This window comes from Gymnoscopelus braueri, assembly GCF_963280865.1.
Source record: "Gymnoscopelus braueri genome assembly, chromosome: 19".
Lineage (NCBI taxonomy): Eukaryota > Metazoa > Chordata > Actinopteri > Myctophiformes > Myctophidae > Gymnoscopelus > Gymnoscopelus braueri.
This window is the reverse complement of record NC_137621.1, coordinates 20157286-20173426: the sequence shown is the minus strand read 5'-3', so window position 1 is coordinate 20173426 and position 16141 is coordinate 20157286. Positions and strand designations below refer to the sequence as shown.

The following is a 16141-nucleotide window of genomic DNA, read 5'->3' as shown; positions in this document are numbered from 1 at the left end:
CTTAGTTTCCATAGCCAGGAAGTTGCTATAAATTTTTTATCTTAACAAAATATCATAAATTAAGCAAATGGGCAGTCCAGTTAAGTGTTTCGTTGAGTTCAGAGTTTCATAAGGGAAGGGGCGGTTGTATTTTCACGGGAAGGTGGATCAGAGAGAACCTCCTATAGACAGCTATAGGATAGGTTAAGCGCTTAAAAAGAAACTGTGTTATATTTCTATCCAAATTTAACGACAGACAAGTCAGTCTATTATAATAGTGGTTCTCAACCTTTTCAGGCCGCGACCCCCCAAAATAATCATATCTGAACTGGGGACCCCCACCCTGATAAGCACTTGGAAAAGGAGTTGAGGCATTACATTTTGTTTGACTTGGTTCCACATATAAATATTGTGGCTCACAACGGCTGGCAACGTCAGGCGTTGTGAACTTGTAGATTGGCTATTTTTTGCCTCTTTCTTATATTATTTGTTGACAATTTGGCCAATGTTTGACAATTTTTATAGTGTAGTGTGTTGGTTACTTTGGATGCAGTAATGTTCTTTTTTTATTTTCTTTCTTTTTTTTAAGGTATTAAAAAGATCTTAAAAGTCCTTAAATAGTCACTTCACTGTTATCATGGGGACCCCCCAAAATCATGTGGGGACCCCCCTGGGGGATCCCGACCCACAGGTTGAGAACCACTGTATTATAAGGTACCATAGTGTTATTTCATATATGTAGTCAATCTGATACAGTCATCAGTCTCTGGGGGGGGGGGGGGGGGGGGGTATAACCGAGAAGCCTTTAAGAACCTAGATCCACAAGACTGGACGTTAGAGGTCCCAGCAACGAGTCCTGCAGTTGGTGCGGGTGTCCATGCATTCCGTGCACCGACTGCTGGGCGCCGAGGCCCGACATGGGGTAAGACGAGGCGCCGGGGTGACTCATGTTCCCCTGGAGCAAAAGCACAGAGTTCTGATCGGGACTTTGCGGAGGGGAGAACTCGTCCTCCGAGCTCGACATGAGCGACTTGCCTCCGTCGAGGGGAGACAGCTGGTTCTGTTTGTTGTTGCCGGAGTTGTTGTTTTCGCTGTTCTCCCTGGCGAGGGGAAAATACAGAACAAAAAAATTAGATAAACATTTAAACCTTTAAATATCCCATACATCACCAGTGACTTCGGTGAATTCGAAATGATGCATGAAACATTTGAAATTTAACAAATTCGCCAACAGATAGAAGATAGATAATCATACACTGTTTTATAATAACAAGCAATCGTGCTCTCGTATAATAATAAAAAATAGGATGCGATGTTGTTCCTTAGAAAACTTTCCTATTTATTGGCTATAATTCGTACAAGTGCCATTTTAGAAAGGCGTTGTGGTTCACACAGCCCTTATTAAATCAATTGCGTTCAGATAATTAATTGTGACCCATAATGTTATTATTGCTTACCAGTGTAACCTAATTTAACCTTTAATATTATAGGCCTATACGTAACATGTCAATCTATTCAGCATGGGTGTCATGAAATTGATACAGGCATATGGCCAAATTGTGGCCACATAAGTGTAGAAATTAAACATTTAAAGTGATTGATTTACTTTTAAACTAGGATTGTGTATTCATATAGGCCTACATTTTGAATTATAGCTAATTCAGCTTAGGTCATGGCTGAATAGAAATCCTTTATCAATTGTCAACAGTAGCCTATGACAGTGGTGTTTACGGTTCATTCACTGAAATCAGTTAAGGCCTGTTTTAGGATATAATTCCATAATTGTTAAATAATACCGATTTCGCATTTTATATGATTATATATAGGCCTATACTGTCTGATTTGAGATCACGTAGAAACAATCATGTGAACACAGCCTACCTCTCTTTAGCTTCTGCGGCTCTGTCTCTCTGGCGTCTGTTTTTGAACCAGTTGCTGACCTGCGTAGTGGTCAATCCCGTGGCCTCGGCTAGCTCTCTCTTTTCCCGTGGGGACGGATATGGATTGTGCGTGTACCATTCTCTCAGAACACCCCTGGACTTCTCCTTAAAGCAGTAGCTGGTCTCCTCGCCGTCCCATATCGTGCGAGGCAGCGGGAATTTCCTCCGTACCCTGTATTTCCCCACGGCTCCGAGCGGCCGGCCGCGCAGCTTCTCGGCTTCCACGTAGTGCGCTTTCAGCCACAGCTGCTGGAGCTTCGGGTGGTTGTGCGGCGAAAACTGGTGGCTCTCCAGTAGCTTGTAGAGCTCTCTGAAGTTCCCCCGGTGGAAGGCCACCACCGCCTTGGCTTTGAGGACGCTTTCGTTCTTGTGGAGGTGGTCGCACGCCGGCAGGGACCACAGGAAGCGACCGAGTCTCTCCAGGTTCCCTCCCTGTTGCAGCACCTCGCAGACGCAGGCCACTTGCTCCTGGGTAAACCCGAACGACGGCAGTATGGACATGATGTCTGTCTGATCTCGCTCCTCCTGCCCCGGCGATGCTATCCCAAAATGATGCCCGGGACTCTTCTCGTATCTTCACGGTGGTTTGTTGTTGTGCTCCGGGACACGGCGCAATCCGTCCGTGCGATATCCACTCCACCCCTGATGCGCACGGGAGATTCGGATGTTGATTGTTGGGACAATTTGTTCCTGTTGGAGATATGTCAGGCTTAAAGGGAGCCTGTGCGATTCGTTGATTGGCTCTCCCCCTGCCCTATACCCTGGCAGCCGAGCACAACTGAGTCTGCAGCTCCGTTTCCTCCCTAGAGGGAGTACGTCAGGGGCTGAAATAGGAGCGCTCCCACCCCCAAACCCTCTCCACCGTTAGCCGGGGGTGCAGAGGAACACCTCAATGCTAATCAATTATTACAGAACTCTTAAAGGCCTTTTTTTTTACGTGTTCTGATATTTAAATAAATGTCCAATATCATTGCATTGCAGATTTCATATATGCAGAGTTGAGACCATTGACGGCTGCATCTCCATACATTATCAATTATCATCGTCAACGCCCACAGTGTTAATCACATGCAGATTGCAGGCTAGGTGTATCTCTCATTTCATAGACTATTCATTATGAAGTAGTTTACTTTATGAGGTGTTATAATTTAATTACTTCCTATAACGGTTATAGGCCTACACGTGCCATTCAGGGTTCCAGTAGGACTTTATGCAAGTTATCTACCTGCCTGAAATGCTATGGACCATGCCAGTAGTAAGTACCTTAAGAGAGAGACTGAGAGACAGAGAGTGAGAGAGAGCGAGAGAGAGCGAGAGAGAGAGAGAGAGAGAGAGAGAGAGAGAGAGAGAGAGAGAGAGAGAGAGAGAGAGAGAGAGAGAGAGAGAGTGTGTGTGTGTGTGTGTGTGTGTGTGTGTGTGTGTGTGTGTGTGTGTGTGTGCGCGCGCGCGCGCACATGCACATGCGTGTGTGCGTGCGTGCGTGCGTGTGTGTGTGTAAGTGATGACTTAATATCTGCTGGTTGGAATTAGCCTATTATTTCGGCGAGAGAAAGTCGAGAGAAAGTCTAGTAAATAAAAATTATACCGCTATGTTCTTCCCATCATTTAGGCCTACAGTTAATTGCCCCATTTGTGCACGATTATAGCGAAATAAGACATTATGTCAAATGTAAGCCCAATATAGGCAAATTCTCTAGCAACAGGCACCAATTAACCCCCACACATAATAAACCTGTTTTAATTTTCATCCTTCAAACCCGTTAGTCTTTAGGAAATTAATAATTTAAAAAGTACATTGGAATAGTCCATTAATAACATAACACGGTGTGCCACACTATATCTCCATGCACAGTAGCCTACAATCCTCAAAGTGAATTGAGCTCTGAGTGTGTAAAATGGTCCCAAAATGGGCATGTCCGTTTGGATCCATGTTTAGGCATGCACTCGAAGATAAATTAACACTGTCTTTTATTATTTTCTTTTTTCTTTTACCGTGCACGCTGTTTTGTTTATTTTATACCCAGGCTATGGGCTATGATCATCATCAATAGACATCAGAAGTTTAGAATTCACGTGGCCCAGGCTATAGCCTACATTTATATTTCAGGGAACTCGCGGCTTAGATGGGCACCGTACTGTCTCGAATGTTTTGTGTGGGTGAAACACAAAACCAATCCATTAGTAAATGAGTTGTGTGTGTCAGTGGTTCTTGGGCGTCGAGTTGTGTTTTGAGGCATAGATCACGTTTCCTTATCTTCACCAGGATTTGCAACTTGATTCCCATGCAATATGTAAAGGAACAGGGTTAAGCCCAGAAAATATTATTTACTGAAAATTCCCTGAAAGCGTTTTAAATGGTTGACCTGCAGCCTATGCTATTTTGATTTTTTTCACGGGTTATGATGTTCAATGGAGCACTGGTTATTCCCAACCGCTGTTTTGTGACTTCAGACACCTGTAAAAACAAAGAGTTGGCTATATTCAAGTTGAAATCAGAGGCAGCTCTGGATAATTCTGATATATATATATATATATATATATATATATATATATATAGTAAAAGAAAAGAAAAAAAGAAAAAAAACTATCTTGTAAAATATCAGAAAACCAAAACAACTGGATGATGTTTTCAATTGAGTTTATAAGCCAGGGAAAATGAAATCATTTAGAAGTGGCCATTCCTTAGCATTTCAACATTATTTCACGTTTGGGAATTTCACATTTGGCAGTTGGCTGTGTGACTTCATGGAGTTAAATTTGCATAAGAATTTATGGAGCTGCTTTTTACATAAATATTACAGACTAGTCTATATAGGCTGCCTGGCCTACACATTTATGCTTAAATGGATTGGCTGCGGTTCGCAATGCGTATAATACGTGCTCACAGAAATGTTATAGTCAATAAAAGCTTTGTATTTCGGCAGAAGTACATTGTTTATTTGAATTTATTAGTATTTTTGGTGGACACGATTCACACGAACTATAAGCTATAGCCTATAGGCTATTATAGGCCAACATATCTCTCTCTCTCTCTCTCTCTCTCTCTCTCTCTCTCTCTCTCTCTCTCTCTCTCTCTCTCTCTCTCTCTCTCTCTCTCTCTCTCTGTCTGTCTCTCTCTCTCCCTCTCCCTCTCCCTCTCTCAGTTCTCTAAACCTCAATGTTTCAGCAAATGAGCTGTCTGATGAGCGGGTCTCGGGTTTCTCTAATATCTCTACCACATTGCACTGCGCCTCCTCCTTTAACCCGAGAAGCCAGGGGACGTGGCTGGAGCTCAGGTCGTGATTATTTCAAGATGTTGGTCTCCCTTCACTCTGCCCCCGGGCAACGATGACGAGTGGCGTGGCGACAACGTCTCTGCAACTGCACACAACTCCAGAGGAAAAAAAGAAAAAGAAAAGATAGACTCAAAAACACCTGAAAACACTTCATAAAAATGTCACCATCGAAAAGACTATGTTTGCCATTGGTGGGTTTAGTTTAAAAAAAAAAAAAAAAAAGAAAGGAAAAGAAATGGGAGAAAATAATGTGAAAGTCAACCAAGGGTGGGCCCGCTGGAACTTGGCTATAGCAGATGGTTTTCGCTATATCTAAATCAAAAGTGCTATTTCAGCTGTGCGCTGAAACAATGCCGATACTGTTTAAATTGACTAAAAAATGTCGAATGTAGTCCCGCGGCTTTCCTCTGGATTTCTGGACTTTGGCGAAACTCAAACTAATAATGTTACCAAAGACTAAAAATAAATAAAAATGCAGAGAAATAATTGTTGTAAATAAAGTAGGTAATTCATTTCTGTTAGTTAACTTAATTGATTTGTATTGTTATATCAATGTCAAAATTGGTTGAACATATATATAGGCTATCAGGCTATAGCTTAATTACCTACACATTAATTAACTTAGATAAATAATTGTCACTCACATACAGGCCTTTGGCCTTTTTAAATTGCCTATCTGAAACGTGCTTTTAATGTAGGCAAGAGTTAAAAGGGGTTTAGGCCTATAGCTACCGGCAAAAGGCACTGAAAAACTCTTCTCCTTCTCTCAAAACAAAACACAACTGTTGACATGAGTGAGTTAAATGAAATTGGAGCTGCAATTATCAGCTTAACAGAGTTTCCTGTCATGTTGGAAAATTAGGCCTCGTACAAGTGCGCTGGGGTCACCCCCCATCAAAATCATTACGCATTTCCTCAGAGGACCACCTCTACAAATATGCAATTATGGCCTCGGTTTTTACAGTTGTCTTTTTCGTAAACATGCCTGGGGCTTATGGAACTATTTGTAGTATAGGAAAATTATTTTTGCTCTGTGGCCGAAATAAGTAAACAACCCCAAGCCACCAAACAAATTAATAAACACAAACAAATCCTACAGGCTTCTCCTTGTGTGCCTTTCGGCAGGGAGGGGGCGCCAGGATATTAGCAACGTCATGATGTCATGAAAATATGATGAGCCGCAGAACACAGCCTAACATGAAGTAAAACTCGTGAAATGATCATGTAGCCCACGTCTTTAGGAGTCTTTGCAAACCACACTTTTAATCGAAAGTGAAGTTTGACATAATTAAATTAACTTTCGTGTTGATGGCAGTCGAACTATAAGCTTTTCAATGGTCATCATGCTATGAGCTGTATTGCTGCATTGCTCCTGTTACAAAGTGGTGTGTTTCTCCCTGGGAAATACCATTTGACCAGTGCGGTGTGGACATGATGCAGCCTTCCAGCTGGTGCCTCTCTCTCTCTCTCTCCTATATCCCATTTCAACTGTGTGTTTCAAACTGTGTGGCGCACGCACACACACACACACACACACACACACACACACACACACACACACACACACACACACACACACACACACACACACACACACACACACACACACACAAACAGTAAAACATGTATAGTGAGGGTAGCTCCAGTCCAATATGGGCTTAGAACATTATCCCACATATGGTAAACGTTGTCCTTATTGTCCAGAACCAAGCAGTGAATCGCAGTGGGTCACACCTTATACCCTTCCCATCCTAGATGATGGACTGGACATGTGCACAGTAGATTTTTCCTGCCCAACAACAACTCAATTATCTGAGGCCGAGGTGGAAAGGGAAAAAAAGTATATTTTTGAAGCTGCAACAAATCACGTAAATTGCTATTTATTCGACTACATTGTGGCCCATAGGAGCCTAATTAAAGTAAAATCCATTTGTAACTCTGAGTGCACAAATATAACCAGTTGCATTTGTACTCTCAAAGTTAAAGGAACACTGAGGATTTTACTATTGACGCTGAGAATGCCTCACCCTGTGTATTATGGGGCGACTAGTGGTGGGTCTGTGTGAGCCACTCGGTACCCGGCGACCCCTGCCCTCTCATTAGTGGGACGTGGAGCAACGGAGTACCGTGCTCCCCAGGTCATGTTACATATGGCTTGCAGTCTGCTGCGCCACATTAAATGTCAGCTTTGAAACCATCCAAAAGATCAGAGGTCAGCGTTTTTAATAAGGCCCGGGTTCTGGGTGGGGGTTCCCTCTTTTTTACTGCCTGCCCACGTATGTTTTATGTTGCACGTTTGAAATTGTGGACGAAATGATACATCTACTTGTTCCACCGTTTGGATATGGAAGGGCGGCCGTGTTTTTTTTTGGGGGGGGGGGGGGGTTTGCACCCCCCCCCCATTGTGTGATTTGCTCAATTTACTTTAAATTCAGTTGAATGCAGCATACCGAAAATAAACCTTAACGGATATATTATTTTAATTCATAGCCCATAAATAATATTGCTAATAAAACGTACTGCATAAAAGCAACTTCTGCTCCCCCCTCCCCCAACGTCTAATTTATGGGCACAATACACAGGTGGAATTTGGGGGTTTCTGTGCATGGGCCCCTCCCCGTGAGACCAACAGAATATGGGCTCCTGTTGCGAAAGGGACATTGTTCTGGGTTCCAACAAAGCTGTTTTCACCCTCTTCAATATTACAGGAGAAGTTACCCGATACCTAACAATCAGCTAATCCAATGCCCATGGCGACAAGGTCACCTGTGCACAGGTAACTCTATCCCGGTTGCCTGCCTCTCCTGCTAGTCTCTCCCATTTTTTTTTCTTCTTTCTGTCCTGCACAGTGAGCACAGACAAACACTCTCTGTTTATTTAGGTCACCGTTGGATCACATAAGTCCTCCGGCCAAGATTCACGTAGAGGGCAACTCCTATACCCCAGTCCAGAGATATTATTGTGTATGAAATCCCCTGCTGTTCTGCCATTTGTCCAGCTCGCTTCTCCATCTTATCTGTCCTTCCTGGTTTACTTGTTGGGGGGCCTGCTGAGTGAGACAATATTGGATGGAAATTCATGGATAGTCCCCCAAAGCTAGGAAAAGAGTGCCCTAAGTGAAATACTGTGTTAATTTAATGTAAAACGTGTAGTGTAAGTGAGAATTTAGTGTTCAAAATGGACCAAATGGGCTTTATAGGGGTAATTTTTGACACTCTCAGAGTTGAATTAAGACTTTACCGTGCAGGTTCTTTCTAGACAGAGACCCAGTGTCTGTGAGTGACAGTGCTTCAGATTCATTCTTCCACATGCTGGAACGGGGGGTCGAGGGAGGACTTGTTCAGCATTAGCCCAGGGAAAAGGCCCTTGGACTGGGGCTGTGGAGAGATGCAGACCCCCCACCCTTAAGAGCTCTACCTCTGGAAATCTCATTGCTGTTTATTTGAATTACAGGGGCTGAGATGAGAAAAGGAGGGCTAATGAACTCCAGGTTTCCAGGCATGTGCAAACGATCACTAGATTTCTGCAGAGAGCAGTTCTAGGCTTGCTGGATTACTGCATGCCGGGTTTTCCCCCATCCTTGCACAGTTTGGCTGCATAAGCCTCTTAAATGTTGGGAAGACGTACAGTATACTTTCATGAATTTAGATGCATTTAAGACATATTGTATGACTAGAGACTGAATGGATTAAGATGTCATTGTGCAGTTTTATCATCGCCAGGCACCATGTGTGGAGAGAAACTTGGGTTGGAAGAAGGAATGAAATATGCCAGTTTTATGTTTTTATAAATATAAACTTTTATTGCAGTATGTAGATTTAGAAAAATACATTCACATCATTTCAGATAACAAACGTTCAATTCAAACTAAGATAAAAAACAAAAACAAAAAAAACATCAACAACAATATGTTTTACTATTTGCCCATGGCTCATTTTTGGTATGATATCTGAGCTGAAGATATTTTCCAATGTTATGTTCATCCTATTCATTAACGAGGGTTAGGTCATGAAAACTGTTGAAGGAGAAAATAAATGCTACCATCGCTCCATGTTTGTAGACCTGTGTTGCACTGAAAAACGTGCATGTGTATTTCTTGGACATGAGGTTGAAATGCAATATTATGGTCATGTATGTCAGTGTAGATTTCAAACTTCTATTGTGAGAAGCACCAAATGCATTTTAGACAAATAGGCTTGGTGTTCTCTTGTCTGTCTCTCATCCGACAACTAACAACTGTGCCTTTGGTGCCTTTGAAATTGTTATGTGACTGCCAACACAAATCCAAGAGCAATGACAGAACTTACATTCAAGTTATTATTTAGAAGACAACTAAAGTACAAGGCACTAGGTTCCAGAACATTGTGATGTCATGCACAGGGACATTACTGGAATCCCCTCTGTTTATAGGACCATGAAGTACACACACTGTGTGTGTGTGTGTGTGTGTGTGTGTGTGTGTGTGTGTGTGTGTGTGTGTGTGTGTGTGTGTGTGTGTGTGTGAGCCAGCAAGCAAGCGCTTGTGTTTTCACTGTGAGCTCACTTCTATCCCTGTTATCCCATATGTTTGCATTCTGACATTGTATAAAAATATCCTTTGTGTTCATGGGCGTTTCGAGAGACAAATCAAAATGAAACATGATCTACTGTAGCATTGTCACGTACTGTGATACTATGAGCTGCAGCAGGGTTATAAGCAATGTAGGATGAATGTGTGAAAAGACAGCGTGACTTTTTGTTCATTTCCCTTGGTCTCACTACTTCCTAGTTATATCAGCTCAAACTTCATCAAGTGAAATAGTGTACATTTGTGGAGGTTTGCCCCCCTGATAGCCCTGTCAAAATCAACGCTGTTTGAAACATACAATTTAATGTTGTAGTGTTGTTATTGGTAGTGCAAACACCAATTCAGACAATTGCCGTCTGACATTCTACATAGCAGAAAGGCACGTTCATTAAAGTCCCATTAACAGCATTTGATATATAGTGTCGATAGAGGGTTTAGTAATGACTTGAGAAGCATTCAGAGAATTCATTGTGCCTATGAAGGACAGCTTTTGCATAAATCAGCAACCTTGTATGTCTAATGAGAGAGCGATTACTGTATGTGTGTGCAGTCCTTCAATAAAGCTATAGTGGTTTAAGTGGCCATTTTCACAGACACACGTTCCATCTTCCCCCTACTGAATGACCTTTTTGGTTCGACCCAGATGACGCATTTAGTTTGGAGGAACATCCTGGTCACATGACTTGGGGCATTCCAACACCTGCCTCTGTGGATCAAATCCACTCAACAGGAAGTAGCAGGTGTTGTCTATAAAAATGCACATTTAAACATGGCTCAAATGCATACAGGGACTTCTTCTATTTGCACGTAACAGTTGTAAATGTTTTGCTTCATGTCGAGGGCTTTTGAAAGACAGTGGAATTTGGTTTATGACAAATTGATAGCGGCAAGCAAAAAAAGGTCTTGTATCTGGATAGAGTGCATTGTAAAAGTCAAATGAACACAACGTTTGCAAATAATTTAACATTTAGAAGAAATGAATGGTAAAAAAAACACAACAACACACACACACACACGCACACACACACACACACGCACGCACACACAAGAGTAAAAAGATTCACCATATCGCTGCTTGGGAGGACATGAGTGCTTGTAAAAGTAGATTAGTCTCAGGTTAAAGATCAGCCATGTCCTCGTCCATCTGCACTGTCTGTAGTTTGGCCAGCTCCTTTCCTTCTACAGCCTCCATCTCCCCACACATTGCCCGCACCATCTCATTCACCCCACCCGAGCTAGAGCCATCCACCTTGTCCTCTGACATGCTCAGGTAGCTGCTGTTCATGCTGGGACCCAGCAGGTGTGCGGAGGGAGCTGACTGGGCCTCGTGGCCACGGAGATACTCTGCGGACTGGATGCGATGGTTGTTTGGGTCCGTGTGGGCCATCAGGGGCGTGCTGACAGTGAGGGTGGTGTAGACCTCCGGCTCGGGGCTAGACGAGCTGATGGTGGCTACGTCGGAACCAGAGGCGGGGCCATGGCTCGAGGGGACCTCTTCTGAGCTGGAGGTGTAGCTGATCTGGCTGCCGGGATCCAGGTGGAGCCCGTGATGATATGAGGAGTAGATGCCCCCCTCCATGGGCTCCTTCTTGACGCTCCCCATGCTGTAGAGAACCGTGCTGTGGTGCATGGGTGTCATTGTCAGCTTGTCCTGCTGATGGAAGGAGTCTTCACTGGATGAGCTGACTGCTACGTTGTTTAATGGCATGGTACCTGAGAAAACAAAACAACAATCAAAACTTACGTCTCAAACTCAATTCACATCCCTGTATACAAACATTGTACAGCCAAATCAATCCACCTAGAATAGAAGGGTCCAATTTCTTACACCTTCAGAATTAAATGAACGCTCAGGAGTTTACCGCACACGTGCTCCAAGTACAGCAGGATCTCTGCTATGTGTCTCATACACTTCATGCTTTTTAGGCATGGCCCTGTTGCACCCCAGAGACCAGAAGACTGATGTAAAAGCCAAACAAAGGGAAAAAAGCAAGCTTCTTTTCTTTTTTCAGTTTTTCCTTATTATTCATCCTGGTGTAGATTTTCTGCTTCATGTCAGAGTAAGTGGTGTAATGGCTCCTTTCTTGTTAGTGCATTTCTTGGCTCTCTGATTGTCTGAAACATATTCCCCCTCCTCCCTGCTGTGGAGATCAAGAGTGTAATGATGATGAGTGATGCTGACTTCAGAACCTGTGCTCTATTCATCTCCTGGGTTTGCAGAGGACTACCAAATTGTGTGTGTGCGCACGCATGTGGCGTGCACACCGTGCATGCATGCATGTGTGTGCATGTCTGTGTAGCCCTGCACTACTTTTATTTCTCTGTGTTATGTGCAGTATCACTCCTTTGGGCTAATGCTCAAAACACAGACATGTCAAGAATTCAGCAGCAAATTGATTACAATATATATATATATATATATATATATATATATATATATACTGGTCACTGGTATTCTAAATGTCTCATTAAAGTAGCCTCATAAGCCACAATCAAAAATGTGGCAACAAACTGTTCAATCTTACAAGCAGAAAATGGGGCCAAGAAGAACTCAGGTCAACACAGAGGAAGAAGACTGTTAACTTCCGGGTTCCTGTTTAGCAAACTAACATTTTGGTGAACCTACCTTGTGAGGCAGAGAGCTGCAGGGAAGGCAGACCCACATGATTGCCGAGTAGTGAGCTCCCATCACCATCGGAAACTCCACTGGGTACCTGGACCAGGCTATAGCCGCCCAGCTGGAGCGTCCCCGACGGCGAGCTGAACGTCAGCACGGAGGAGCCGCCATTTTGGCCAGCAATGCTGTGCACCCCCTCCAACTTCACCTCCGCCCCATTCACACAGCCAGAGTAGTACTGCAGGCCTGAGTCCTCAGCAGAACTGCCCAGTCCCTTCTCCTGTCCTTGATGCATAATGTCCATTCCAGAGCCCCCCAGCAGGATTCCCCCAGATGACCTCAGAGGGTTAAAGGCCAGGGGCTGGATGCCCAAATTCAACCCGTTGAAGAGGATGTTGCTAGGGGCCTGAAGGTACGATGAGCCACCGTTGTGGAAGACAGTTGAGGAGGTGTTACTGGTCACTAGGCTTCCATTGTAGAGCCCCCCACCGTTGGATCCAGGAGGCATCTTGATGTCCCCGATCTGCTGGATGACCACCCCACTGTCCAGATGCCCCGTCTGAAGAGGGAGGCTCCCATGGGTTATCGTCCCATCAGAGGAGTTGGAGAGGGGACGAGGAGACAACTCCTCCTGCCCTTTGCTAGACTCATCCTCTGTACTGTGGTTTCCATCTGATTCACTGTGAAAATCAATTTGACAGAAAGTGAGATGCTGTGAAATACAACAAGTAGTTTTGTGATGATGTCATATTCTGAAAGCAGAGGTCAAATATTGTATGTAATTAGATACCATAAAAATCACATTTCTTCAAAAATCATTAAAGTAAATAATTCAATTTATTTGAAACACATTAAAGATTTAATTCTGTCCCCAAATTGTGAAAATAAACGCTGGTGAATCTGCTATAAATTATATACTATAGCCTACTTTTTTAAAAACATTTTTTTCTACATCAGGCTCACTGGTTTGTGCGTTATTCCACAGCACTGGAGAGTAGGCAGTAGTTTGTGTATGTGTTGACCTGTTACCCCATGCAGAGCCCTCCCTCTGTTCATGGGAGGCCGCACTGAAAACAACCGGCCAACAACAGCGGAGGAGCGACCATTTGGCGCAATAAATTCCGGCTGGCGTGACAAATGCCAGCAGTGCTGGTGTGACAACTGACAACGCAAATGGCCAAAACACGTTTCCCCGTGCGAATTCATACAGTATAGTTTAAAATCTATATTTGTCTTTAGGCTAGGCTACTACAAAGCTGTAGATGCATTACTAGCGATGGACGTCGACAGCTATATAACTGTAACCCTCGGTTTCAAGAGTGATTCAAACAGCTGCATTTCCCCCCTTTCTTCAGCCCTCTCTTGTAGGAATAGAAAAATACATAACCCTGGGTTGACAAACATATTACTCCAGTTGTCTTTTTTCTTCTGCTTTTCTTTCTTTCTTTTCATTTTACAATTGTAGTTCATTATTCTTGTAGTCAAAGCAATAGGCCCTAACCATAAGCATTTCGGACTTATAGGCTAAATAATGTGTTTTTGTTTGTGTGTGTGTGAGAGAGAGAGAGAGAGAGAGAGAGAGAGAGAGAGAGAGAGAGAGAGAGAGAGAGAGAGAGAGAGAGAGAGAGAGAGAGAGAGAGAGAGAGAGAGAGAGAGAAAGAGAGAGAGAGAGAGGTCACCTCCACCAGGTGCACGTGAGCTTTGTTCACAAAGAAGGAAACATGAAAGGAGACAAGGATTATCAAATGCACCTCTGAAAGGGGCTTTTGAAATCCTTCATTGGATCTAACAAAAAAAAGGTTTGGACTAAATGATTTATGTGCTGCTGTGCACAACACACACACGCACGCACGCGCACACACACACACACACACACACACACACACACACACACACACACACACACACACACACACACACACACACACACACACACTACGCACGCGCGCACATACTGTACACAGGCCTAATCAAATAACAAGAATGGGATTGATTATTCTGGTCACCCTCCCAGACATTTATCTAAAATGTTTAATTACCCTACAGTTGCTCAAGTCCGTTTGCTTGACAAAGAATTCTCAACAATACGCATATCACGCTGTATAAGTTGTTTTGTTTCATATGGTTTCCATGCCCTTAGGACTAACGCACTTGAAATCCGATCTGAATGGCAACCGCTTCATATTTCAAAACATTAAAAGCGTGCTCCTAAGCCTTTTTACGCACACCTTTAATTCAAATATTATCAACAGTTAATCATTAACGCTGTCAAGTCACATTTCAAGTAAACTCGACGGGCTATTATGAAATAAGCATAGTGGCAGAGTAGAGCCATTGTGTATGCAACCTAGAACCAAACCAGCTCCACGCAAAATCCTTCAAAACGATTCCTGGCGCTTTAAACAAAAACAAAAAAAGAAGAACGCTGCATTTCAATGCGCCTTTACGCACAAAACCCCTAAGGAGGAAAGTTTGTAAAATGAATGAATTCTAAAGTTGCGACCCTCTCGCCTCACCTTTTCGACTGCGCTTCGGACGGATTCCTGTCCCTCTGTCTCCGGTTTTTAAACCAGTTGCTGACCTGGGTCAAGGAGAGTCCTGTGATCTTAGCGAGGTTTCTTTTCTCAGCCGGCGAGGGGTATCTGTTGTGTTTGTACAGATCCTTCAGCGCGTTGCGGGACCTCTCCTTGAAACAATACACCGTCTCTTCGCCGTCCCAGATAGTCCGCGGGAGAGGGTACTTCCTCCGCAGACGGTACTTGTCCACGGCGCCCAGGGGTCTCCCCCGCGCCTTCTCCGCCTCGGTGTAGCGCGCCTTGTACCAGAGCTCCTGTAGCGACGGGTGGTTGGACGGACTGAAGCTGTGGTTCTCCAGAATGCTGTAGAGCTCCTGATACCGAGCCTGGTGGAAAGCCACCAGAGCCTGGGCTTTCAGGATGCTCTCGTTGCCACGTAGCAGGTCACTTTGCGGCAGGGACCACAAGAACCTGGCCAACCGGTCCACATTGCCTCCCTGCTGCAGCGCCTCGCACACGCACGCCACTTGCTCCGGGGAGAATGCCAGCGAGGAGGTCGCGCTCACCAGTAGCTCCGTGTGGACCGCGTCGGAGGTTGCGCGCTCCATAGACGACAACTCCGCGGTGTCCAGCGCCAGAAGCCTGATGCACTCCCTCTTGTCCGTCTTCACATTTTCCTTCTTGATGTCTATTGCTGTTGTGACTTCTCCAGAAGCAGAAGACATTTTTTCAAGCCTTCCTGGTAAGTCACTCCTCCCCTGGTTTCGGCAAGCCTTTTTGGCCGATCAGGTTACCCCCTCGCCATGCGAACGCGATCGAATATCTGACAGCAGCTGTAAGTGGATAGCTCTCCCCTTTCGTTCCAACGTGACTTTTACTCTGCGGGAAGGGAGCTGTGGCACGGAGACACTGGGCTCTGTCTGCAGGAGAGCCACGCCATTGGTCGCAGAGGCTCCACATGGGAGGAGCGAGTGCGATTCTGTTTGGCTTCCAGCTGTCAATCATATAACCTGCCGTATATTTTATTGGCTCACCTGTGCAAGGTGAGTGCCTTTAGGATCCTGGGAACGGGATATCCTTATTGTCAGGAGCTCAGCCAAAAGTGGAATATGCATGCACATGAGGTTTTTTTAATTGGGGGTAAAAACCAAAAATGTGTTTAGCCAGATTTAAAAAAAAAGATTCTGACGACATGTAATTTAATCATGACTGAATTCAATTCAATTGAATTTAATAAGGAGGTAATT

The 16141-nt window shown here is 44.1% G+C and overlaps 2 protein-coding genes across 2 annotated transcripts; both read right to left on the bottom strand.

Annotated features, from left to right (window-relative positions):
* Window positions 1-749: 749 nt before the first annotated feature.
* Window positions 750-2606, bottom strand: six1a (SIX homeobox 1a). The gene is made up of 2 exons (XM_080414016.1): window positions 1861-2606; window positions 750-1079 (listed from the first exon to the last, which is right to left on the bottom strand). Exons 1-2 carry the CDS (start codon window positions 2418-2420, stop codon window positions 785-787), a joined length of 855 nt encoding a protein of 284 aa, XP_080270142.1. The 5' UTR covers window positions 2421-2606; the 3' UTR covers window positions 750-784.
* A 6373-nt stretch (window positions 2607-8979) lies between these two features.
* six4a (SIX homeobox 4a) lies at window positions 8980-15762 on the bottom strand. The gene is made up of 3 exons (XM_080413728.1): window positions 14895-15762; window positions 12388-13058; window positions 8980-11474 (listed from the first exon to the last, which is right to left on the bottom strand). The coding sequence occupies exons 1-3, from the start codon at window positions 15617-15619 to the stop codon at window positions 10879-10881; spliced, it is 1992 nt and encodes a 663-aa protein (XP_080269854.1). The 5' UTR covers window positions 15620-15762; the 3' UTR covers window positions 8980-10878.
* Window positions 15763-16141: the final 379 nt, after the last annotated feature.